The 27973-nt window shown below is 40.5% G+C and overlaps 1 protein-coding gene across 1 annotated transcript in view; it reads right to left on the bottom strand.

Moving 5' to 3' along the window:
• Nucleotides 1–27973, bottom strand: part of LOC136883531 (myb-like protein X) — a 114341-nt gene that overhangs the window by 76456 nt on the left and 9912 nt on the right. The window contains exon 3 of the mRNA XM_067155898.2: nucleotides 2156–2529. Coding sequence (XP_067011999.2) covers nucleotides 2156–2529 — 374 coding nt within the window. The remainder of the gene's footprint in view (nucleotides 1–2155; nucleotides 2530–27973) is intronic.

Below are 27973 nucleotides of genomic sequence, written 5' to 3' on the forward strand. Positions count from 1 at the left end.
GACGTTATTAAGCCTTGAGCAGACCCGTTGGTGCTATTCGATAGGAGTAGGCTATGTGCCAGCACTGGGTTTCACCCTCTCCCTCTCGAACTCTTAGAAAGGCCACGGCTACTCAGTGGCAGAGTTATAACGTGTTTACTGTACCTGACGCTTAGTAAAATTAAGTTTAACAGACTGCAGGAATATTTTCGTAATGAATCGTCATATTGTAAAAACATGTAGAACAGGTTCTAACAGCAAATTATGATGCCAATTTTAAGTTAATGGTTATTAAACATGCGGAAATGAAGAATAATTGTGCAGTCGCACGAACATCACTAAAGCTGCAGTTCTGCGTTAGCGTGAAGGCAAGGATAGCTTAAAAATGCGTAATATTTTTTAAAAAATGCATTCAGCGGCTCGCAACAAGGACACATTAAAGGAGTTGAAGATCAAACTGAGAGGTATGTGCGTGGAAAACGCAAGGGCGGAATGGCCGTACCACGGGACAATAAACTCGACCTTCAACGTCGGCGTCTTCATTATACATCACTAGCCAGCAAGTGAGACGTGTGTCTAGTGGCAGCCGGTTGTACATGACGCTTAGTAAAAGTAACAGTTTTATAGAGAGCAGGAATATTTTCCTGATGGATCGTACAGACGTGGAACAGTTCTTGCCGGCAAATTTTCAATGGTTTCTCTTCGATATTATGATGTCAATATTAATTTAATGGTTATAAAGCTCGCAGAAATAAAGAATAATTTTTCAGCCACAAGAAAATACAGCATAACTGAAGCCAATGTTTGGCGTTGGCGTGAAGACAAAGATAGTCTAAAAAATGCGTAGCCTACTGTTCAAGAAAGGCATTTGTATGATTTCACAAAGCACTTTTTAAGCCTGATTTAATTTTTTGAACGAAAAGTGGGAATTGTCTTGCATTCAGGGTTGTCTTGGATTTGGAGAAATACGGTGTATATATACACATTTATTCAAAGAATAAGCACTTTGCCCATTAAGGATGTTGCCCATAAGGACAAAGTATACTAAATACATTTCTGACTATACAGAAATACAGAACTTATTTTTTTTTTTGCTAGGGGCTTTACGTCGCGCCGACACAGATAGGTCTTATGGCGACGATGGGATAGGAAAGGCCTAGGAGTTGGAAGGAAGCGGCCGTGGCCTTAATTAAGGTACAGCCCCAGCATTTGCCTGGTGTGAAAATGGGAAACCACGGAAAACCATTTTCAGGGCTGCCGATAGTGGGATTCGAACCTACTATCTCCCGGATGCAAGCTCACAGCCGCGCGCCTCTACACGCACGGCCAACTCGCCCGGTCAGAACTTATAGAATAATACAAACTATAATACAAATATAGTAAAGGACAGAGAGTGTGGAAGTGACTGTCATGGGAGAGTTTTAATGCAATGGTGGGATGCACAGAAAAGGAAAGAAAGAAACCAATGAATAGTACTGTGAACTGTTAACATTCTTATTAAACTGAACTGAGCTTCAATATGGTTGAAGCTATTGCTCTGTACAACTGTTTGAGAGGTAAGAAGCTGAGAGCGAGTGCTGTGATGTACTGCCAAGTGTAAGAAGTTAATTTGTTTACTACAGGAAATATAATGACAGGACCAAATGGTGAGTGCCTGCAAACCACACTCAGGAAACTGAAGTTGGTGAATGACCATGACTACAGGAAATAGCATGAAATAAGTATTACAAGTTGCTTTACGTTGCACCAACATAGATAGGTTTTATGGCGACAATGGGATAGGAAAGAGCTAGGAGAAGGAAGGAAGGAAGCAGCCCCAGCATTTGCCTGGTGTGAAAATTGGAAACCATGGGAAAAACCATCTTCAAGGCTGCCGACAGCGGGGTTCGAACCCAGTATTTTCCTAATACAATCTCATAGCTATGTTAAAACAAGTATAACCAGATATTTTGTTATATATTTCCAATACATATAGTTTTTTTCTAAATAGTACCTTTAAATTAACTAAGGGAAGGAATATGTTTTTATCTGCAGAAGTTTAACCGCACCAAAGAAAAGGAATCTATATTTGATACTGGTGACTACTGACATACCAATTCTTCAAGACTTTAGAACCAATCAAGCAATAGGAAAAACAAAACAAAAAGGAACTATCTGATGAAAGAAGGAGATTTACCTGTGTAGTCAATGTCCTTTTTCTCCGCTGGAGGTGGAGGTCTGTAACTCTTTGGTCGATTGTTTCTGTTGTTATCTCTGCCTTGTTTCCTTGGTCCATCGTCTTGCCTAAAATTACTGTCTCTCCGATTTCCATCTCTACGATTATCATCCCTCCGATCACTGTCTCTACGATTATCGTCCCTCCGATCACTGTCCCGACGATTATCGTCCCTCCGATCATTGTCTCGACGATTATCGTCCCTCCGATCACTGTCCCGATGGTTATCATCCCTCCGATCACTATCACGGCGTTCGTTCTCTCTCCAGTTGTTTTCCAACCGACCATCGTCTTTCTGCTCATTCTCTCTTCTCCGGTTTCGCCTCACTCGTTCCCTATGGGACAGATAAAAATGAAATACATTGAGAGAAGTGGTATCAGTTTGGTACATTTAACAGAATGTTCAACACTGTAGCAATATCATGCACTTACTGAATTGCCTTAGTCTGTGTTAGTCATGAGCATTACAGTACAATTTTTTTTTTTTTTTTTTTTTTTTTTTTTTTTTTTTTTTGCTATGGGCTTTACGTCGCACCGACACAGATAGGTCTTATGGCGACGATGGGATAGGAAAGGCCTAGGAGTTGGAAGGAAGCGGCCGTGGCCTTAATTAAGGTACAGCCCCAGCATTTGCCTGGTGTGAAAATGGGAAACCATGAAAAACCATTTTCAGGGCTGCCGATAGTGGGATTCAAACCTACTATCTCCCGGATGCAAGCTCACAGCCACAGTACAATTTTTTTATTGTGGTAGTGATTTTCTGGCTAAGGTACGGTACGTGGTTGTGTTATTTTAATTAGTGTTACAATCGAAGTATGGCCGGAAAAGAAAAGAAAGCAGCGAGTTAAAAAGGCTACAATAAAACCTTCGTACAAAAAGAAAACTGAGTAGAAGATATGTGAACAATTTTCATTTGTTGTGATTTTTATGCTCCTATTTCATATTTTACCTCTGTTTATACTGTTATTTAAATGTAGTACTATGTTTAATTTTAATACATAGTGTGGAAAGTTATTATAGGCCTAATTACTTACAAAATAAAGCTTTATAGAGTCTCTGTATCAATTTGGCTGTTTTTTTAATGATACTACTCTATGATATCCAGATTTTGTGTTAACAGGACCACCCAGTGCCACATTAATCCGAATATCAGAGGTTTTACTGTAATAACAATAATAATTTCCACAATTTTATAACAACTCAGCATCATTCCCAGCTTTTCTATGCACTGGCATCACATACCTCAAACCAAAAGTTGAAGATCTGCAAAATCCAGCAAAGTATTGGCCTATAACATGTCTGTCTACTATATATAAGATATTTACATCCATAATAGCCAACGGAATTCTCAAACACTGCGAGGAAAACCACATCATTGCCGAGGAGCAAAGGGGTTGCAAGAAGAATACCAAGGGGCGCAAGGAGCAACTGTTTATTGACACTGTGGTCCTCGAACAAGCACACAAAAAATCCAGGAACCTACACACGTGCTTCATTTACTATCAAAAGGCCATTGATTCAGTACCACACACTTGGCTCATACATGTTCTGGAACTATATAAAGTTGAACCATCAATCATTCTCTTCCTGAAGACAGCAATGGCAGACTGGAAAACCTCACTTCACATTTCTCTGAGAAACAGCAATGTTACAACAAGACCCGTACCAATACGACGAGGGATCTTCCAAGGGGGCTCACTGAGTCCATTATGGTTCTGCATGGCATTAAATCCACTCTCCTACCTATTGAACACAAGTGGGTATGGATTTAGCATTAAGAACAAGCAAGAAGAGCTATTCAAAATCAGCCACCTACTCTATATGGATGACATTAAGCTGTATGCTTCTACCAAAACCCCATCTCCAACATCTTGTCTCAATTACCAAGATGTTTTCTTTAGATACAGGCGCAGAACCCAGACTGTCATCACGGGATTCTTCTCCGCACAAGGGTCATCTTCTAGTTTAAGCGACAAATTCATACAACAGCTGGAGGAAGAAGAAATGTACAAATATCTCTGATTTCATCAAAGCACTCGTATGAAACATGCCGACATCAAGAGAAATGTCACACAGCAATACAAAACTTTTTTTGCTAGGGGCTTTACGTCGCACTGACACAGGTAGGTCTTATGGCGACGATGGGATAGGGAAGGCCTAGGAGTTGAAAGGAAGCTTCCATGGCCTTAATTAAGGTACAGCCCCAGCACTTGCCTGGTGTGAAAATGGGAAACCATGGAAAACCATCTTCAGGGCTGCTGACAGTGGGATTCGAACCCACTATCTCCCGGATGCAAGCTCACAGCCGCACGGCCAACATGCCTCAACAAAGTACTATCATCAAAACTGACAGCTAAACATCTTACCAAATCAGTCAATACATACGCTGTACCACTATTCACATATTCTTTTGGCATCATAAAATGGACCCAAACAGAACTTCAGCAGTTACAAACGAAAACAGCAGTTTCACTCACCCCGTACCATATGCATCATCCTAAATCTGCAACCGAACGTCTTACACTTCCAAGATCAAAAGGTGGTAGGGGCTTCTTATGAAATGAAAATCTACAGCCTTTTTCCAGTCATTCGACTGGGTCGGGAATGGAATGAATGAAGTCCCCATCTAGTGGCGAGGATAGGAAATGTGCCGGCTGCCTGTCGCACTCCTCTGGGGCAATGATAAATGACTGACAAGTAAAATGAAGTGTTAACACGTTGAGTGCCATGCGACCCCATATGGGTACGTGAGAGTAGTAAAATTGTTGAGCTACACGTCCCCATATGGGGTCGTGCGTTTGTTCGAAATCAAGAACTTTGCGTACCCATTTGGGTGCGCAGTATACCTGTGTTTCATAGCTTTATAAAGCCTCTTCCTGCCATCTGTCGGCCGTCTATTTAAGTATGTGCATAGTCCACCTTTCATTCTTCAATTTCTGTTTTGGCGCGACCCCATATGGGTACGTCAGGCTTGCATTGTAGGGTGACAAAGTCAGTGTCTACCTTGCGCACGGATTGTTTATGTTGGTGTGCAGTGCTGTGAGTTTAGTGTTGTGCGAGTTAATTTGCTACTTTTATTCATTAGCACTATGAGTAAATCGAGCAGTAAGAGACTTAATGAAGATAACCTGAACGATTTGTTGAATAATTCGGACAATGATGATGTAGACGAGGAATATAGTTACAGTGACTTTGATCTCAGTACAAACGATGACATTGCAGAAAGTAGTGGCAGTGCTGAAAGTGAAAACGAGGATAGGCTTTCAGTGCAGGGAACAGCTGGGAATAATGATAATAACAGCAGCAACTGGCTTTCAGTGCAGGGAACAGCTGGGAATAATGATAATAACAGCAGCAACTGGCTTTCAGTGCAGGGAACAGCTGGGAATAATGATAATAACAGCAGCAACTGGCTTTCAGTGCAGGGAACAGCTGGGAATAATGAAATATCAGCAGCAACTGGGGTCTTGCATTGGCGCTCAGTGTGTCTTTCTTTTTCAAAGGGCGGAGGCACTTCACACCGGGATGGCGAATAATTCTGAAGCCTCACTGTATGATATGTATTGTTTATTCATTACAGATGATGTAATTAATTTAATGGTACAAGAAACCAATCGAAATGCTCAGCAAGTTTTGATGTATAAGCATTTAAGCAGATCAAGCCGCCTTAATGAATGGGTCGATACAACACCTGACGAAATGAGGAAATTCCTCGGTTTGCGCTTGTGGATGGGTCTTGTGCAACTGCCATCCTTTGCCTGTTATTGTAGCGATAAGACAATGTTCTACATGAAAGTTGCTCGTAGTGTTATGGGCAGAAACAGGTTCCAGTTACTGTTGAGATTCTGGAACTTCACCAACAATGAGCAGCAGGTAGGCAAGCTGCACAAAATACAGCCGCTAGCGAATTTGTTAGTTAAGCGATTTCAGGAAGTGAAGACCCCTGGAAGCAATATGGTCATAGATGAATCTATGGTTCCTTGGCGAGGAAGATTATCGTTCAAGCAGTATCTCCCAGGAAAGGCCCACAAATATGGTATTAAGATGTTCAAGTTATGTGATGATTCTGGTTACACGTATAGAATTATTATTTATGCCAGAAAAGGAACAGTCCCTGCTGATAAAAATCTTTCTATGGCGTCAGAAGTTGTACTCCACCTGATGGAGCCGTATTTAGACCAGGGGCGATTTTTATGCACCGATAATTACTACACTTCACTAGAACTAGCGAATGAACTTCTTGAACGCAAGACACATCTAGTCGGGACATTGCGAAAGAATAGGAAGGGCTTCCCGTGAGAAGTGACTGCGGCAAAACTGAAGAAAAACGAGTCTAAGGCAATGGAAAATGTTAAAGGTATCACAGTAATGAAGTGGATGGACAAAAGAGATGTGTTGATGATCTCAACTAAACACAGCAATACCATCGAAGCTACAGGAAAAACAAGTAGAAATGGTGAAGTTATAATGAAGCCTAGTATGACCATAGATTATAATTGTATGAAAGGTGGCATAGATTTATCCGACACCTTGTCGTCTTATCACTCTGCTCTACGCAAGACAATACGGTGGTACCACAAAGTCGCAGATGATCTGGTGTACGGTACGTGTATTGTCAATGCTTTTCTCACATATAACCAGACGCACACAAAGAAGATCCAGCTATGTGACTTTCGCCAGCAAGTGGTGGTGATAATGCTCTCTCTCCCAGAAGACCCAGTCAATAGGACACCAAAGAGGGACAATCATTACCTCGAACAGCGAGATCAACTCACAGACCTAAAATGTCGCAGGTAAGTTATATTTCGCACAAGTAACACTGAACATAATCAATATTTTACCATAATAAAATACTTTTATATGTCCTGAAATTCCCTTACAGAAGAGTTCGCGGACGCTGCAAGCGATGCTACGAGGAGTGCAGGCGGACTATGAGCAGCACAGAAGCATGCAAGAAAGCAACAAAAGTGTCCACCATCTGCAAATCTCGCCCTGACAAGCCCTACTTGTGTGTCAACTGCTTTGAACTGTACCACAAGAAGAACTGGTAAGTACTTTCAGCACGATTACATTCATGATACTACAGACAACACATTTACAAAGGTTCACACATAAGTACAAGGGACTGATAATCGTGATGTTCCTAGTCCGTAATGAATCAGTAACTACATTCACATAAGTTATAATGTTTCCGGACAATATTTGCCTACTTCTCTTTTTCCTTAGATCACTTCTGATGTGGATGATGCGGATGACGCAGATGACGAAGAAGTAGCGCAATTGTCTCCAGTTATTGCAGCAAATACTAAACAATTCACTTTCTCTGCTATTATGCTAAGTTATGTATATACATTCAAAATATTATGTATAATGTATTCTTTAATTTCCATTTATATAAAATCTTGTGTTCGTGAATAAAATTTGATATCATGTTTGTCATTTAGTTGAAATTTGCTTTCTCGGTCATCCTACAAATCTGAAAAACCCTTCAGCAATAGCAAGCTCATAGTATGAACAAGCTAACGCGTCTCTCATAATCGACATATAAAGCGTCGCGTCCCTGCAAAGGAAGAGGTAAGTATGGCTGAACGTTGGGACATAAGCAATTGTTTAAGTGCGACCCCATATGGGGGCGCGTGTACGTTTACAATTCGTAATGACCAATACGACCCCATATGGGGTCGCAATATTTTACCTAATCTACATAATAAGTTAACCTAATACATCATAAATATATCCTCATTTCAGCGATCACTTGCTTGGTTAAGCCTGTGAACGTTTTGGCACCAGGGAGTAACTCAGTGTTATTAGCTCACGGCACCAGACGACAATCCCAAGAATTTCGGCCTGGCACTCAACGTGTTAATGGAGAGTGTTGCTGGAATGAAAGATGACAGGGAAAACCGGAGTACCCGGAGAAAAACCTGTCCGCCTCCACTTTGTCCAGCACAAATATCACATGCAGCGACTGGGATTTGAACCACGGTGAGAGGCCGGCACGCTGCCGTCTGAGCCTCGGAGGCTCAGGGGCTTCTTATCCATTGTCAATTACACAACAATCTGATATCAAATCTAAAGAGAATATTTCCACTCGAGAGCGGAAACATTGTGTTTTCATCAAGCTGTTTGCAGAGCTGATAAACTATACACCTCTCAATCTATCATCATCGGAAATGCCTGTTTCTACCCCACCTACAAAGGAGATGAATACCGAGCTCGATAGCTGCAGTCGCTTAAATGCGGCCAATATCCAGATATCCAGATAGTAGGTTCGAACCCCACTGTCGGCAGCCCTGAAAATGGTTTTCCGTGGTTTCCCATTTTCACACCAGGCAAATGCTGGGGCTGTACCTTAATTAAGGCCACGGCCGCTTCCTTCCCACTCCTAGCCCTTTCCTGTCCCATCGTCGCCATAAGACCTATCTGTGTCGGTGCGACGTAAAGCAAAAAAAAAAACAAAAAACAAAAAAGGAGATGAATATGGTCACATGGAAGGAAAAACCTCTTCACGGGAAATACCCCCATGAACTGGTTCAGCCTCATATTGATAAACCTGCGTCGTAGATTCATCATGAATGATCCAACACTTGTCACAGAAAACTGCCGCCGCTGTTCCAGATCTACATAGAGCATACAGCAAGTCACATCTGGCTGCCCACACTTGACCAATACTGATTATAAGCACCGACATGATCAGGTAGCTAAAAATCATTCATCACAAACTTTCTGTAAAATGTGGATTCCTTCAGTCATCAATCTCCACACCTGTTCTCGAAAAGTCTTCATACAAGCTTCTATGGGACCGAGAAGTTATAACTGATGTCACACTCAGCAACAATAGGCCAGATATTATTCTAATTGACAAATCGAAAAGATCCACATCCCTTATAGAAATTGCCTGTCCAAACACCAATTTGCAAACAACAATAGCCACAAAGATATCAAAATACACTGAAATGGCAATAGAGATACGTCTGTGTAAACTAGAATCAGTCATCACAGTTCCAGTAGTAATATCATGTACTGGTGTTATTTTGAAAACTTTGCACAGCTCTCTGGCCGCATTAAACCTGCATCATCACACATACGCTGAACTACAGAAAGCCACCCTCATGAGCACCTGCCACATTATGAAAAAGTTTCTAGGAGCGACTTTTCCTCCCAAGTTCCAGGCTGCAGTTCCAGTAATACTGAAGAACAGATTCCCAAAATGGGGAGATAAAAAGTTGTTTAGCGACACCATCTGTGCATATTTATTGTATATACACTGACTTAGCAAATGTCAAGGGATAGTCACCCAATAGCGTGTGGGGCCTCCTCTGGCCCTGCGAACTGCAGTGAGACGCCGTTGAAGTGTGTTGACAAGTCCCTGGTAGTCCTCTGGACGCAGCTGACACCAAATCGTTTTCAGAGCGGCCGCCAATGCTGGTCTGTTCGCGGGTGCAGGATCCATGGCACGGAGCCTGCGTTCCAGGACATCCCAGATATGCTCGATAGGATTCATATCGGGGCTCCTGGGTGGCCATGACAGTTGCTGGACCTCCGCTGCATGTTCCTCGAACCATTCCCAGGTGATGTGGGAGCGATGTGGCGGCGTGTTATCATCTTGAAACACCGCAGAACCGTCTGGGCGCTGGAAGGCCAAAAATGGGCGGAGATGGTCTCCGAGCAGCTCAACATACCGCGTACCATTCAAAGTCTCTTCCAGAACAACTAGGGGGCCCATTCCATCCCAGGAAAATGCACCCCAGACCATAACAGAAACACCAGCGCCCTGGGCCACACCTTTGAAGCAGGCAGGATCCATCGCTTCAAGTGGTCTGCGCCATACACGATGCCTCCCATCGGCATGGTGCAGTTGAAATCGTGATTTGTCTGACCATATCACGTTACGCCATTGTTCCAGTGTCCATCCCTGGTGACTGGCGACAAATGCGCCGTCATCATGCCCCATGACGTTGGGTTAACAGTGGCACCCGTGTGCGGCGCCGGCTCCCATACCCCACAGAACCCATGTTCCTACGGATCGTCCACTGGGAGACGTGTCTAGCACGGCCTGTGTTGAATTGAGCCGTGATTTGTTGCATGGTTGCCCGTCTGTCACTATTGACAATCCGTCTCAGATGTCGCCGGTCACGGTCATCGAGGGTGGCTGGACGGTCGATCGTTCATCTGTTGTGGACGGTGACACCCGCATTCAACCATTCACGATACACCCTGGACACGGTTGATCGTGTGAAGCCGAATTCCCGCACCACTTCCGAAATCGCACTTCCCATCCGTCGGGCTCCGACGACCATACCCCGTTCGAGCGATGTTAGCTCACGACGACGTTCCATATTACACCTGTCACATGCACAGCCACTGCTCACAAGGTCTCCTATACAACTGCCGCTGGCACAGGAGGCGTGTGGTGCGCAGACAACACACCTGCGCATCAGTGCTCTGCTATCCCATGACATTTGATCAGTCAGTGTATATATTTATGTTGTAATTATTTCTGTTATACCTAGGTAAATATTTGTAAGTATATGTACAGTTTTATAATCAAGAGGGCGACATCTTGCTTAGGCCGAGTCAACCCATTATGTTGCCGGCACAAGCCGAGCCTTCCTAAATGGATATAATAATAATAATAATAATAATAATAATAATAATAATAATAATAATAATAATAATTTCTCAAGAACACTCAAGCAGCCCCAACAGCCTAAGCTGCAAATCATTTCCATTAATATTCATAGTCCATCATTGGCTCATTTGAAAAAGAAAAAAAAAAATCCATATCAAAATTCTGAGGGCAAATATCACCTAAGGTCAAATGCAGACCTATACTCTAAATCTGGAAAGCTCTCACTTGTTATGAGGAAGCGCCGTCTTACGTTTTACGGTCATCTGTCTTGAATGCACAATCACCAACAAGATGAGGGAGTACTGCAAATCCAGAAAGACTAACAACTGTTAACAGGCTAAAATGATATGTTAAATACATATATTTGTATAATATCTCTTCAAAAGCTACAGATTTTTACATGACAGTAGGCAATTGGAATATTGTTCGACACGAATTCTTTTACATGCCAGTGAATCTCACAAGGTTGGTGCATAAAAGTATAAGCTGTTTTTAGATAGTATGATGATGATGGTTGTTGTAGGGGCCTAACACCTAGGTCATCAGCCCCTAATGGTATGAAATGTAATGACCATTTAAAATTCCAAAATTCATCCAATGACCAGAATTCAAAACTTGAGGATGAAGAATGAATATGAATGTAAAATAATCAACGGATCCAACTCACAATATTAAAAAAAGTTCCAAAATCCATCCACTGACTAGAACTCAAAAAGACGACGATGAACAACGATTATGAACTTAAAACAATCAGTGGATCCCACTCTCAATGCCCCACCTTCCCAGAAACTAACATAAAACAATGGTATATACTGACCAAGGGCCTGCTTCCAAAGCACGATCCTGAATCGATGATGCTTGTTGTCTCAAGGGGTCCAAAATCCAGGTCAACGGCCCCTCACAATGACGCTTATTGCTAGTAAAGTAGAGCCATGGTATTTCTCATGTAGCGGTACTAATCACAAGTAACGTAGAATCACGGTGTTCCTCACATTGTGGTACTACTCACAGGTAATGAATGCGCTACACACAGATAATGCAGACCTATGGTGTTTCGCACATAATGGCACCATTCATAGGCAACACAAACCCATCGTGTTCCTCACATTGTGGTACTAATCACAGGCAATGCAGAGACCCATGGTGTTCCTTGAAACACACACCCATGATGTCCACAAGCAGATGCTGAAACATCCCAGTGAGGACAGGCTCTTTTTATCTCTTCGGGGTGTTCCAACTGAACCTGGACAGAGGGGAGCCTCTGTCATGGTGGTGGATACTATACACAGGTACTGTAAACACAGAGTGATACACCCATAGGCCCATGGTATTCCTTACATTGAGTTACTAATCGCAAGAAAAGTTGATGCATGGTGTTCCTTGCGTGATGGTACTTGTGGTGGACTGCTATCAAACATGAGATGGGTTTTTTTTGCTAGGGGCTTTACGTCGCACCGACACAGATAGGTCTTATGGCGACGATGGGATAGGAAAAGCTTGGGAGTTGGAAGGAAGCGGCCGTGGCCTTAATTAAGTTACAGCCCCAGCATTTGCCTGGTGTGAAAATGGGAAACCACGGAAAACCATTTTCAGGGCTGCCGATAGTGGGATTCGAACCTACTATCTCCCGGATGCAAGTTCACAACCGCGCGCCTCTACGCGCACGGCCAACTCGCCCGGTATGAGATGGTTTATTACTATCAAACTTGATATACACTGCTACTAAACTTGACATGGGCCGAGATATAGTATAAATATAGCAAATATTAAAAGGGTCAGCGGCATATAAGAATGTACAACCCGTCAGTAATCAACGCAAGCCGGAAGACTAGGAATTAGGCAAATATATAAATTGAGATAATATGGAAATGCAGAGTCCATAAAAAGGAAGCACAAAACTAATAAATAAGAACCACCCAGAGGGAGTGAAAAGGGCAAGAGAAAAAAATAATATATAAACAAGGCAATAAATATATATATATATTAACAATCAACAAGTGGAACAATTTAACATCTGTGATAAGATACAAGACACCCAAAGAATATTGCCTACGAATAGGAAGATAAGCTCGAGAAGTGAGGAAAAATATGCCACATTTACAATGTTTGAAGAATATATATACTTCAAGAAGAGAATAAGAACCAGAAACATTAAAAGTACAATAGAGTGAAATAAAAAGAACTCCAATGTAAGACAAGGATAAAGATAAAGCAGAGGACAGGGAAATGGAAACAAGGATGAACTATGGGAAAGATTCCCTTCGCCGGGGTAGTATGTTTATTTAAAGATAAAAATTTCATTGTTCCGTATTGAAAGTATTAATGTTAAAAATTAAATAATTGTTGTAAAAGTCTCAGATGCATGGAATAGTAATTCACTTCAAAAAGGCTGTGTGATATGCAGATAACAGTTCTTATAGTCCTGAGAGAAAAGTAGAGTCTGTTAGCATAATGTCAGCACAGGTGTAAACTGACAAGAATAAAGACAAGTAGAGGCCAGATAGCCTAACAAATATGAAGTTGAAGTAATAAGTTCAAAGTTCTTGCTCACCAAAGAAACAGAAGATGTTATGCAGATATACGGTGCTCCACCACTCCTATGCGAGAACAGACTTAATTTGTGAGGAGTGAAGCCCGTGAATATAGAGGAGCAAGGAAAAGTCTAGAAGTTTGCACGAACAAAAGCCAGCATGTTCGAGAAATGCCACGTCACAATCACATGTCCACAGAGATGTGTGACAGCACGCATGGCAATAGGCAGCGAATGTGGCAACGTCAGAAGGAGATGACGTCATGGTTACATGTTGAAGAGAGCCGGAGAGCAGCAGGCGGACGCAACAGTATAGAGAGACAATGGTGGCGAAGCGGTCGAAGAAAATACGGCAGGCGAAGGTAGGATAAAGTGCAGAATAAGTAGTGGAGATCATTACATACTAAGCACAGGTAATCTCATGGTTCAAAATTCAGCATCCCTTGGTTGCCCCCTTTAGTCAGCTCTTACAACAGGCAGGGGGGGATACCGTGAGTGTATTATTCGTCTGCATCCCCCACCCATAGGGGTTTATTTAAATAGTAATCAATATTGTTTTTTGTTGTTTTTACGACTTGTTTTACGTCGCACCAACACAGATAGGTCTTATGGCGATGCTGGGACAAGAAAGGCCTAGGAGTGGGAAGGACGTGGTCGTGGCCTTAATTAAGGTACAGCCCCAGCATTTGCCTGGTGTGAAAATGGGAAACCATGGGAAACCATGGAAAACCATCTTCACGGCTGCCGACAGTAGGGTTCGAACCCACTATCTCCTGAATACTGGATACTGGCTGCACTTAAGCGACTGCAGCTATCGAGCTCAGTAATCAATACTGTTGTGTTTAGTCAATTATGCTACACAACCAAGCATTATTCATATATTCTCTACAGGCATGCACTATAAGAGTACTTTATTTTTAAAACAGCTTATAAAATCACTAGGTAAAAAGTCTACACCACAAACTGTACACAGTCCTATAAATGGTATTTAAGTCATATATAGAGATAAGAACTTGAAAAGGAACAAAATAGGATAAACAAGTCAATGTGAGGAAAGGGATCGATAGAAAGTGATAAATATCAAATCACTATAGGACAATCTCCTCTCTTAACAAACAGAATGACTCCCTCCTCATCAATTCCAGATCTTCTACATCCATTTCTTCTCATCCTCTGATGAGCTCGTTCCTGTTTCTCCAGTTTCATCAGGAGGGCGAGCATCACTGAGGGCCATCTTGACAGATCTTCAGTCAGCATGAAGTGTGGAATAAGAAGTAGACAAAGACAGAAAAAGGATAGGGAGAAAAAAGATGACTGCAGATGGCAAAAGACTAAGATCATAGCACGAACACAGAAGGAGAAATGAGTCAATCAATCAATGATCTGCATTTAAGGCAGTCGCCCAGGTGGCAGATTCCCTGTCAATTGTTTGCCTAGCCTTTTCTTACACATTTTCAAAGAACTTGAAAATTAAATTATTCCAATCACTAACTCCTCTTCCTATAAATGAATATTTGCCCCAATTTGTTCTCTTGAATTCAAACTTCATCTTCATTCTATGATCTTTCCTACTTTTAAAAGCTCTGCTCAACCTTACTCATCTATTCATGCCATCTCTCCACTGACAGATCAGAACATACCACTTAGTCAAGCAACTCATCTCCTTACACCTAAGTCTTCCCAGTCCAAAGTTTACAACATTTTCGTAACACTACTCCTTTGTCAGAAATCACCCACAACAAATTGCACTTCTTTCCTTTCATCTTTTGCAGTTCTCATATCAAGTATCCATGGCGAGGATCCCATACACTGAAACCATACTCTAACTGGGGTCTTGCCAGAGACATAAACTCCCACTCCTTTACCTACTTACTACAACCCCTAAATACCCTCATAACCACGTGAAGAGATCTGCAAACTTTCTTCACAACCTCGTTATTATGATTACCCCAATGAAGATCATTCCTTATATTCACCTAGGTACTTACAGTGATCTCCACGAGCTACTATCAGTCCATCAACACAGTAATTAAAATTAAGAGGACTTTTCCTCTTGAAGAAACTTAGAACATGACTTTTCATGCTGTTTACCATCATATAGGCCCTACCAATGTCTGCTGCCCATCTCGCAACATTGTCTAGGCCCCTCTGCAGTCGTTCACAATCCTGCAACTCATTTACTGCTCTATACAGTATGACATAATTTGCAAATAGCCTTTATCTGTGATTCTAATTCTTTACTCGTATCATTTGTATATTTATTCTTTATTTTATTCTTCTTCTTTTATGACCGCATAGGATCACTATAGTCAGTCCATCGTTCAGGTCTCTTTGAAGGGATTGTTCGGGCTTTGCGGTCCTCCCAGTACTTCTTCATATGCTCCGATCTTCGTGCCCTTTCCTCGGTTGAAAATAAGCGTGTTGTTGGTTTGTTTCATGTAAGGGTAAGGCGGAGGTTTGTATTCTTGAGTTTTGTATGCAATTTTATCTTATTTGTGGTGTCTTCTGTTGTAAGGCCTATTTCCATCAGATCCCCTCTTACTTCTCTGATCCATTTACATCTTGGTGTGGTATTTTTTGAGACAAGATTGTGTTGTACTAGTTGTTTCAGAAGTTACGAATCCTGCATCCTCATGATATGTCCAAAGAATCCTAGTCTCCTCTTACGCATAGTATCAGTAATAGGTTCTAGCTCTTTGTACACGACTTTGTTAGGTATTATCTGCCACTGTCCATGTTTCTGGTAAAAAAAATAATAATAATAATAATAATAATAATAATAATAATAATAATAATAATAATAATAATAATAATAATAATCGTATGGCCTCAGCTACCGTGTGCAGACATTTCGATTTGACGCCATCTGGCTGTCTGCTCGTCAATTTCGACATTCCGTTTTACTCTAGGTCCCCTAGATGGCAGACAGAGTAAACCGGATCTCTCTTGGGCGTCTATGGCTGAGATTTAATTAATTTTGTCGGGTAAATACCAAATGTATCACCAGAGATCTTTTAAATGCCGACATCGTACGACATGGAGTGTCGAATGGACTTTTTTCCGCCCTTCAAAAATCTGACTACCTCTGCCGGGTTTGAACCTGCTATCTTGGGATCCGGAGGCCGACACTCTACCACGGATCCACAGAGGCAGCTTTCTGGTATTTTTTGTTGATGCAGGTTCTTCTAATCCTCCTTTCAATTTTCTAAAGTCTGTCAGTCTTTGATTGTTTATTCAGGTGAAAAAGTGTTTCTGCTGTATATGTAGCTTCAGGTTTTATAACTGTGTTGTAGTGTTTTATTTTTGCATTTATTGATAAACATTTCTTTTTGTAGATATCCCATGTTAATTTTTGTGCTTTAGCTAATCTATTTGTTCTTGTTTGGACTGAGATTTTTTCATTTAGGTTGTGTTATTACTTCTCCAAGATATTTAAATTGAGTTACTATTTTGATTTTATTACCATTTATGGTAACTTCTTTTAGTTGTGTTGGTTTTTGGGGCATAATTTGTTTTTTCGAATGATATTTTGAGGCCAATTTTATTTGCAATGTTCTGAAGTTCTGATATCTGGGTTTTTGCTTCTTTTATGTCCACTGCTAATAATGCTAAATAGTCGGTGAAACCCAGGCAATTTGTTTTGATTTTTTCGGCCAATCTTTATTTTTGGGGGACATTTCTTAAACCAATCCTTCATTACCATTTCTAGAGCACAATTAAACAATAGTGGTGAGAGCCCATCTCCCTGCCATAGTCCAGTTTTAATTTCAAATGACACTGATGTTTCACCCCTAAACTTCACTTTTGATTTGGTGTTAGTGAGAGTCAATTTTATCATGTTTATTAATTTGGGGTGTAGTCCAAGGTGTCTTAAAATTTTAAACAGAGATTCTCTATGGATGCAATCGTAAGCTTTCTTGAAATCTACAAATGTTATCACCATATCTCTGTTTCTTCTCCTGTTATAGTCCATTATCAACTAAAGACTCATGATCTGATCAGGACAGCTCCCCCAGGGTCCGAAACCTCTTTGATATTCTCTTAGTTCTTTCTCAAGTTGTAATCTTATCCTATTAAGGATGATTATTGAAAATATTTTGTATGTTATGTCTAGGAGTGAGATTCCCCTGTAGTTATTAGGGTCAGTTTTGTCTCCTTTTTTGTGCAGTGGGTGAATGAGGGCTGTCGTCCAGTGTTCTGGCAGTAGTTCTTTAATTCAGATAGAGACAAGCTGTTGATGGAGGGCAACTTTTGCTGATCTTCCTGCATATTTCCAGATTTCCGCAAAGGTCTGATCTTCTCCTGGCACTCTGTAGTTTTTTAATTTATTCAGTGCTTGGTAGACTTCCTTTATTGTGGGGGATTGATGTTTTCTGGTGGTATTTTTATTGGGGTGTTGGTGTCCAAATGAAGGAGTTCTGAAGGTTCCTCACAATTTAAAAGCTTGTTGAAATATTTAGCCAGAATTTATGCATTGTCTTTATTGTTATGAGACAGCTTACCATTTTTATCCTTCATCAGTAGGGTCAGGGGTTCATATTTTTGGAGCTGTTTTCTGAAGGTTTTGTAGTAGTCCCTTGTACTGAATTCTTCTTCAATTAATTGCAGTGTGTCCTTATGATGCTGTCTTTTTATTCTTCTTAAGACTTGGGTAGTTTCTTTTCTCTGTTTTACTAGATTTTGATAGGATAATCTGATTTTTGGGACTGATGTAATAGCCACGCCTGATGTCTTTTCTCCACTGTTTCATCACATTCACTGTTCCACCATTAGTGTTTTTTACGTGGTTTAATTGGAGCCAGGTCCTCTGCAATTTGTTTAAGGTTATGTACTAAGTCTTCAAGTATATCTGTGTTTTTTTATTTTTTCAGTTGCTTTTTGGTCATTTACATTGTTGATTAGCTGGGTAGGATCTATTTTTCTTTTAGGAGCTTGCTTTTATAGCCTCCTCTCGGGAGTGAGCTTAAATTTTATTTTAACTACGTAGTCATCTGAACCTGTGTCTATTCCTCGGAGGACTTTGATGCTATAGATCTCATTTTGGTGTTATTTGTCCATGCAGATGTGATCCAGTTGCCATTCTCCTTTAGTGTAATCAGGGTGTTTCCATGTTTTGAGTTTTTGAGATTTTCTCTTGAAACATGTAGATTTTGAGATTAAATTATGGTTTCTACACAGGTCAACTAGTCTCTCAATTTTTATTTGTTTTCTTGTGTGCTGGCCATTTTCCAATTATGTCACGGTATTTTCTTTCTCTGCCTAGTTGAGCGTTGAAGTCGCCTATTAATAATTTTACATGGTGTTTGGGGATGTTACCTATGGTCTGGTCCAATAGGTCCCACAATTCTTCTGTTCCCTCAGGGTCTTTTGAGGAGTTGTTTTCATCATTAGTGGGAGCATGGGCATTTATTATAGTGTAAAAAACAAGAATGAAATGGCGTATGGCTTTTAGTGCCGGGAGTGTCCGAGGACACTAACCAATTAGCCATGGAGCCGGACTATTATAGTATAGATTTTATTAGATGCCTTTAAGGTGAGCGTTGAGAGTCGTGGAGACTGTGATTTGAATTCTTGAACTGAGTTTATTATTTTAAGGCTGACCAAGAATCCTGTTCCAAATTGTGGGACATTCTTCATCACTCTCTTCCAGGCTATACCATTATAAAGTCTGTACCTTTGAGATTCCAAGGCATCCTGGTCAGTGTTTCTAATTTTTTGTAATCCCATGATAAGAACTTTGGGTTGGTCCATTATAAGTAAACTCTTTCAAGATTATGCCGGTGATCACTTTTAGTTTCCCGGTTTGCATGAGTGAGTTTATACTGTGTGTAGGGGAAGTAGGTTATCTGCTTTGGTTTGATTCTTGACTTTGTCTCGTTGGTGTATGTGGAGACTGTGATTTGAATTCTTGAACTGTTCCGAATTGTGGGGCATTCTTCAACACACTTTTCCTGGGTATACCTTTATAAAGTCTGTACACTTGAGATGGGGTATTTATTTATTTATTTATTTATTTATTTATTTATTTATTTACTTATTTTATATTATATTTATTCCTCCTCAAATGATTGAGGTTGCCTAACCAACAAAGAATATCACACAATATAAATTTAGTAAACTAATTACAATACGGAATAAAAGATAAACAATAATTCTAATGATAATGTAGAGAAAACAATCCTTAGTGTCGAAGAAGAAGCATATAGAATACTTCAAATGATTTAATTAAGTGGGTGGATCGTAGAGGTGATGCCTCAAGACTGACATTGAGGCTTTCAAAGTATGTACGCCCCAGCTCACAATGGTCTCATTCAGCATCCCAAGAAAACATGAAGGTCCAAAAATACTGAGTATAGGATGAACTAACTGCAGACATGATTAAAGCTGCTGGCGCACAAGGAATTTAATGGCTATACAGGGTGATAAGGGCAATATGGAACGATAAAATAATACCAGGTGACTGGGAAAAGGGAGTTATAGTTCCCCTGTTCAAGAAAGGAAGTCCAAAAAAGTGCAGCAACTATAGAGGGATTACCTTACTGTGCCATGGTTTTAAAATATTTGAGAAGATTCTTGAGAAATGATTAAGGAAAATTATTGAACCCCAACTGCAAGAAGAACAATATGGATTTAAGAAAGCTAGATCAACTATAGACTTCATATTCATACTGAAAATGATATTAGAAAAGCACATGGAGAAATATCGCAGCTTGACATCTGTGTTCCTAGACATCGAAAAAGCATTTGATAGTGTCCCTAGAACAACTATATGGGAGTGTCTTCACCACATGAATGAAATCATAAAAGAAGTGCAGCAGAACACCAACATGGATCTTAAAGCATTTTCTTTTGCAGATTATATAGTATCTGGGTAAATAGCGAGATTGAAGTCCAGGAAAGGCTGAATGTCCGGAATGATCATCTGAAAAAATATGGACTAAAAGTAAGTGCTACAAAAACTGCTGCAATGTCTGTTAATAGAGAGAGAAGTAAAGATAATATAATGCTGGAGGGTATACAATTGGAAACAGTAAACCAGTATCAGTACCTTGGATGCATAATATCAAGTGATAACAGCACACAGCTTGAATTAAATAACCATATTCAGAAATCCAGTCAATTCTATCAGCAAGTTCGATATCTGCTCTGGAATAAACAAGTGCCACTAAGATCAAAACAAACTCTGTTTTGAACATACTTTGTCCTTATACTGACTTATAGATTGGAAACATGCACAACTACCAAAAAAGATGACAGGAGACTTCAGGCTTCAGAAATGTAGTTTCTAAGAAGCATGCTTCAAAAGACTATGAAAGACAAAGTAAGAAATGAGAAGATTAGAGAACAAGCTGGAATAAATCAGTCCCTGAAGGAGACCATAACTAGGGCACGTTTGCAATGGTTTGGTCACGTCAAACGTGTGACAAAGAAGAATTGCAAAACAATGGCTGCATACTGAGATTACTGGAAAGAGATCTGTTGGAAGACCTAGGAGGAGATGGCTGGACCAAGTGAAGGAAGATATCACATCCAAAGGAATCAAGTGGGATGAAGTCTTGAAGGAGCAGAGGTACATGAATAGACTAAACTGGAGAGCACTCATAAACTACACCCAGGAAACTGGAGTGGAAACTTGATGAGGAGGATCCCAATGGGTCAATATAAGTAATGAAAAAAAAAAAAAAAAAAAGTGACAATCAAGTCATACATAGAAAGCACACAATAGGATATACACAATGCCAGGTTGGAGTGAGAAGAGGGAGTAACAGAAAGAAGACATAAAATACAAACTTGATAACATTACAGAATGATGACAATATCCACATCTTTTCTTGTCAACAATCCCAGTTCAATATATTTATTAATAAGTCAGTGTGAGAAGAAAGAGTAAACCAAAGGCAAAGCAAGAACAAATTTAAACAGGCCCTACACTGAATGATAATGTAAAATTCCACATTTCCACATACTGACTAGTCAATATGGCAATCCAGTTTGGCAATGCTTTCATCTCCTCCTCTCCTAGCTCTGTTTCAGATCTATTTTCAAACAAATGTCTTGTATTCCTTTCTTATAAATATTTAAATACTTTACTAAAATTAGTTATCATACATGTTTCTCCTTCTGGGCAGGCTTTGCTAATGAATTATAAGATAGTAAGAACACTTCCTTACATGCTGAATTAATCACTAGGTAATAAGATTTCATATAAATGTTTAACAATGTATGAACAACAAAACCATTGTTGTTATTTCATTTTAGAATACTGGACAGTCTGATCAACAGTTTCACTTACACAAGAGGTCCCAAATGCCTTTGTGGTGTCACAATATACATGCAGACCTAGGTAGGTAGTTTGTAACAATATCCATGGTCAGACTAGGTATACATATTTGAGTGACATTTAAGTAGGTCTATTCTGTGCCTTGAAAATAACAAAACAAGGATTCTGCTGTAACGGGTGTTCCATTCAAATAGGAAAACTGTATATTTTGAGAACATCAAGTACGACCACAAGGATCCTGAATTCCAGAAAATATGACTACATAGTCTTTAGAGCACAGTGATGATAAAAGGATCACAAATAGTAATCAACAACAAAAAACTAAGGACAGACACTCAGAAAAAAGAAACTATCTGCTTGCGAAAATCAAATGATTACAATACGTCTCTCGGTCATGGCCATTAACGGCAGCTAATTTCAGACGACCATCAGCCTAAGACATACTTATATCAATTATAAACACACTCTAATTCAATCGGAAAACAAAAGTAAACATTCTGGAAAATAAAATGGAAACAGGAACAAAAATACAAAAAGTACAGGTGATGTTGCAGGATAACATTATACCGACAGCAATGTCTTCCACAGTATATTTGTCATACTGTCCTTAATACCAAACTACGGGTCCCAAAAAGACCAATTCTCTGTCGTATACTGTAGTGCTGGCTAAGCAGGGGATACATGGCCAATAAATGTCTTTTCTTTGTGGCAACTTCTGCAGTCTAACCTACATCCCTTTCAAACTGTATGGTAGCATCCAGCACCACAGCTATGCATGTGTTGATTTTAACAATGTCAGCTCTTCTTGTAGACCCGGTGGAAGATAAACAGTGGACTTCATAAACTTGCCACTTCTGTTCACGTAATGCTCTGGTTATAGACTATTTAACTTCGCGGTGTTGACTATTTCTCCTCAGTGTTCATTTCAGACAGACAACCAACACCTGTGCCAGAATTTCAGTCTCACCACAGCGGGATAGTGGCAACATGTTGTGCTTGATGTTGTGCAAATATGTTGGAACATCTTTTAAGTGTATTCACCCATTCCAACCTGGGAAGACTTTTATTATTGCTCACCAAGTGGTCAGTTTTGGGATGGTCGGTATACACAGCGACTCCTTTTCCTCTCAGCATACGTGAACACCAGGTGTTGAAGGCTCCTCCCTTTAAAAAAATTATGATGTTTCCACCCGTTCAGAGGTTCCCATTAATTATCAATATTTAGGTTGTTGAATAATGACTTTTCGTCTTCTGGGTCTGACACACGGTGTAGAGGTGAATGTCACTGACACACAGCAGATGCCTAGAAATGTGAAAGTGCTTGAAAGAAGTTTCACATTAAGCCTTCAGGATACCCAGACTACGAAGATTCTTTTTGTAGAGTAGATTAACCCCCACCTGGACAATCATGAGGAAGCCCAACAATTTCTTTAACTGCTCCTCTTAGTAGCTGAAGTATATTGATTAGGGAACAGTTCTTTTATTTTTTTAATGGCATAGATTCTAAAGGAAATATGAGGAACACCAGACCATACACACTGAATTGATAGGCCTATGACAGTATCATGAAAGCTAAATTACAGGAATGCCAAGAAAGACAAAATATACCAACATCATCTATAATAATAATAATAATAATAATAATACTAATACTAATACGAATAATACTAATAATAATAATACTAATAATAATGTACTTTTCCCTCGACAAACCCATGATGGCTTTGCTTAATTCCAAATGTTCCAGAGTAGGTCTTCCAGTCAGATCTCCGGGGGCGATGGGATTAAGAGAAGCCCCTATTTTAATCCGTCAAAGTAAATTCTCTATGAGACTTATCTGAAGGATTACAACATGGAATGTCCGTGGTGCCCTACAGCCGGGGAAACTCGTAATAATAGAAAGAGAAATGAGTTCACATGATGTGGATATCCTTGGCCTTAATGAGACTCATTGGAAAGGACATGGACATTTTGTAAATCATGGAAGAAATACTGTATACTTTTCGGGAAGCGATGACATGAGTCAAAATGGTGTTGCAATATTGTTGTTCCTGAAAAACTGAACAATACAGCACTAGGCTATGAACCCATCAGTGATAGAATCATTAACATCAAAATGAATGATTCCCCTTGCAGGATTAATATTATTCAGGTCCATGCTCATACAGCTACAGCATCAGATGCTGAAATAGAAGATTTCTATGAACTATTAGAACATACCATCAATCTGTTTGCAAATAGGGAAATAGTAATAATCCAAGGTGACTTCAATGCTAAGATTGGGGACACTACTGGAGACACTGACATCAGATCTGTGATTGGTCGTTATGGCCCAGGCGAAAGGAATGGACAAGGAAAACAGCTACTGGAGTTTTGTGTTGGCAATGACATGGTAATTTGCAACGCCCTCTTCCAGCATCACCCAAGGCGTCTGTACACTTGGATATTGCCTGGTGATAGAGTCAGGAATCAGATTGATTTCATCTTGATGAGACAATGTTGGAAGACATCTGTTCTAGAGTGTAAGACCTTTCCTGGAGCGGAATGTGGCAGTGACCATAATTTGTAGTCCATGAAAATACGGCTAAAACTAAAAGTCACCAAGAAGATAAGAGCAAGACAGTTTAGACTCACTAACCAAGAATTTCTTGCACGCTTTGGGCAACTTGTACGGCCATAGCTCCCAGATTTGCTACTAAAGGAAGAAGAATCACCTTGTCAGACGTGGGACAGAATAAGAGAGATTGTCTCCTCATCTCTCCCAGAGCCAGCTAGGAGGACACCGAGTGCAAAACATCCCTGGATATCAAACAAGACTTTACAACTGATTGAAGAAAGAGTAGTCTCAGGAAACATGGTATCCAATCCATTCAGGAACAAAATTAGGTACTGGATCCCGTGTAGAGAGATACAGCGTAACTGTAGGAATAATAAATCACAGTTCATCCACAGCATTTGCGAGGAAACAGAACAAAACCAGAACCAAAATCAAACAAAGGATCTCTTCAACAAAATCAATAGCATTACTTGTCAATTTAAACCACACACATGGTGTATAGAAGGCGAGAATGGACGCCTAATTGGAGATAGAAAAGAAGTGCTAGAGAGGTGGAAACAATACTGTGAACAGCTGTACTATGGAAGAAATGATGATGTAGCAGTCTAGCAACCAGGAGGGCTTTCTGCATTGGAACCTTCCATTCTACAAAGTGAAATCAAGAACGACATTAACCATTTGAAAAATATTTCTGGAGAGAAGCTTAAAGAAATGGGTGAAGAAGGCTTGCACGTGATGCACTCATTGTGTAATAGGATATAGACGACAAGAGAATGGCCAAAAGATTGGACAAGCTCTATCTTAATCCTCTTGCACAAGAAAGGGTCAGTCAAGAAGTGTTCCAACTATCGTACAATAGCTCTGATATCTCATGCAAGTAAGATTTCATTGTACATCATAAACCAGCGTCTCAAGTCTTACATAATGCCTCACATATCCATTGAGCAAGCAGGATCTGTTGCAGGAAAAGGAACACGGGAACAGATTTTTAATATGAGGCAAATAACTGAAAAATCTTGTGAGTTCTGTGTTCCTGTGCTAATATGCTTCCTTGACTACAAGAAAGCTTTTGATTGTGTTGTATGGAATAAACTATGGCAGGTTCATGGTGAATTTGGCATTTCACAACATCTAATATCATTACTGAAAAGTCTGTATGGAAACAACATTGCAACTATAAAGGTAGATGGCAACATTCCAGATTTTTCAGTATTTCGCAGGGTGTCCGACATGGCTGCATGTTATCACCTATTCTATATAACATCTATGCTGAATATGTGATGAAGAAAGCCCTCAATGATTGGACTGGAGGCATATCAATTGGTAGACGAAAAATCAGTAACCTGCGCTTTGCTGATGACACTGCTCTCCTTGCCAGCAGTGAAGATGAACTTGCAGAATTACTAGCAAGGGTAAAAGATGCAAGTTTAGAATATGGGCTAGAGATCGATTGATGATTGATGTTTGTTGTTTAAAGGGGCCTAACATCGAGGTCATCGGCCCTTAATGGTACGAAATGAGACAAAATGAAATGATAACTTAAAAGTCCAAAATCTCCACTGACCAGAATTCAAAGCATGAGGACGAAGAATGAATGGATGGACGGATAAGAATTTGAAACAATCAGTGGATCCGACCCACAGTGCCTCACATGCACAGAAGCTGGCACAAAACAATAGTATTACTGACTAGTAATGCAAGGAAGGTACTGGCACCATGCTTTGACACCGGTGCCAGAGACGGAATGGTAGGCACGGTGCCACGATTTAAAATGAACCAGTGCCAGTGGCAATGCCATAAAAATAAATCTGTGAAACACAAGAATAAAAAGGTTTGTGACGTGAATATTGACCTTATTTATACCATTAGTAAGGACAAGAACCATCAATCAAGTCCGATTTTCCATGAGTACATCGAACAGTATGGCGGGCACTGGCGGCTGGCACTGTTGTTGAACGAAGCACTATTGTGTGTAACCACGTGCCTACCTCGACATGTACAGGCCAGTGCTTCTCAGGTCCGTGCCGGTGGCAGTGGCAGTGCCAGGACAGATTGCTTCTACAGTACCTACTGGCCACCCCGTCCTACCAAGTGCTGCCGGACCGCGCCACGCTATGCTTTATTCTCCTTCGTTATATTATTGATTGTCCTGAATTCTGTGTCAATGGCAGATAGACGAAAATCTAGTCCTTTGTGGAGCTGTATCACTCCAGATGATAAAAGCCGGTACATAGCAGTGTGGGATATTTGTAAATCTTGTATATCGTTCAAATCGGCGACATCATGTTTAAAACGGCGTATGCTTCGTCGTACCTGGAAGACCCCTTAATAGCTAGGCAGGCAGATCCGTTAAAATGGTGGTTAGGAAGAAAGCTTCAGTATCCCAACATTTACTTTTTAGCTGTCCGGAAGTTGTGTGTTGTAACAACATCCGCACCTGCCGAAGGAGTGTTTTCGAAAGCTCATCAAATTTTCACTAATAGACTGTCAGTGAATAAAGTGAAAAAAGTACTGTTATTGAATGTGAAGTGAAATTTTTTTTGAGGGTTATTTGGTAGTATTTTCCATGTAAATATTAATATCAATTACGGTATATGTATGTGTAGTTGTCAATACATGAAGCATAAACGTTTTTATACGAGTCCAATGAATAAGTAGTCATCGTGGCACTGGCACTGTGCACACCAGTGTCAGCAGAGGCACTGAACTTTACATCACCATTACTAACCAACGTACTGCTTCTATAGCACGATGCTGAATCGATTATGCTTATAGTCGAAACGGGTCCAAAATCCAGGTCATCAGCCCCTCATAATGGTATTTATTGCTAGGAAAGTAGAACCATGCTATGTGTAATGTTGCAGTACTAATTAAAAGTAGCGGAGACTTGCGGTATTCCACACATTATGGTACTATTCACAGGTGGTGTAATGCGCACATGTAACACAGACCTATGGTGTTTCGTACATTGCGGCGCTATTTACTGGCAACGCAAACCTATGGCGTTCCTGGAATTCCTCACATAGTGGGAACTGAGCATAGGTAAGGCAGAACCATGGGGTCGCTCTAATGGGGGTACGAATCACAGGTACTGTAGGAACCACCTCCTGATTCACACACTGTCGCTACTAATCACAAACCTATTGCGTACCTAACATAGTGGTACTACGCGCAAGTAAATGCAACCCATGGTGTTCCCTGCGTGATGGTACTAATTACAAGCAGTCTCATAGTTCTAATTGGATCATCCCTTGGTCGCCCCTTTTAGTCGCCTCTTACAACAGGCAGGGGATACCGTGGGTGTATTCATCCTCTGCGTCCCCCACCCACAGGGGGGTTTTGTGTTTGGTCCGCGAGAGGTATTTTATTTCCCTCAAGTCCGCCGTCAAGCCGGTTAGGACCCTCTATCCGCCACCTGGGACGCACCACGTGGGAGTATCACCTCTCCCCATACTACGCCAGCGTAGTAGGTTCGTGGGGCTAGAGATCAACCTGAGCTAGTCCAAACTAATGATAATTGACAGAGCGGCACAGATCGAGCTGACAGGTCGATTAAGGGAACTGGAAATGGTAAATGACTTTATATACCTTAGGTCGAGCATCTGTGATAATGGAAGTTCTGATAAAGAGATTAGGAAATGTATCACCTTAGGGCGCGTTGCCATGAGCAAACTCACAAAAATATGGCAGAGAAGAGCAATCACAAACAGTACAAAGATTAGACTAGTTGATTCCCTTGTGTTGTCTGTCTTCCTTTATGGTTTTGAGACCTGGACCCT

Source organism: Anabrus simplex, chromosome 11 (assembly GCF_040414725.1).
Source record: "Anabrus simplex isolate iqAnaSimp1 chromosome 11, ASM4041472v1, whole genome shotgun sequence".
Taxonomy (NCBI): Eukaryota; Metazoa; Arthropoda; class Insecta; order Orthoptera; family Tettigoniidae; genus Anabrus; species Anabrus simplex.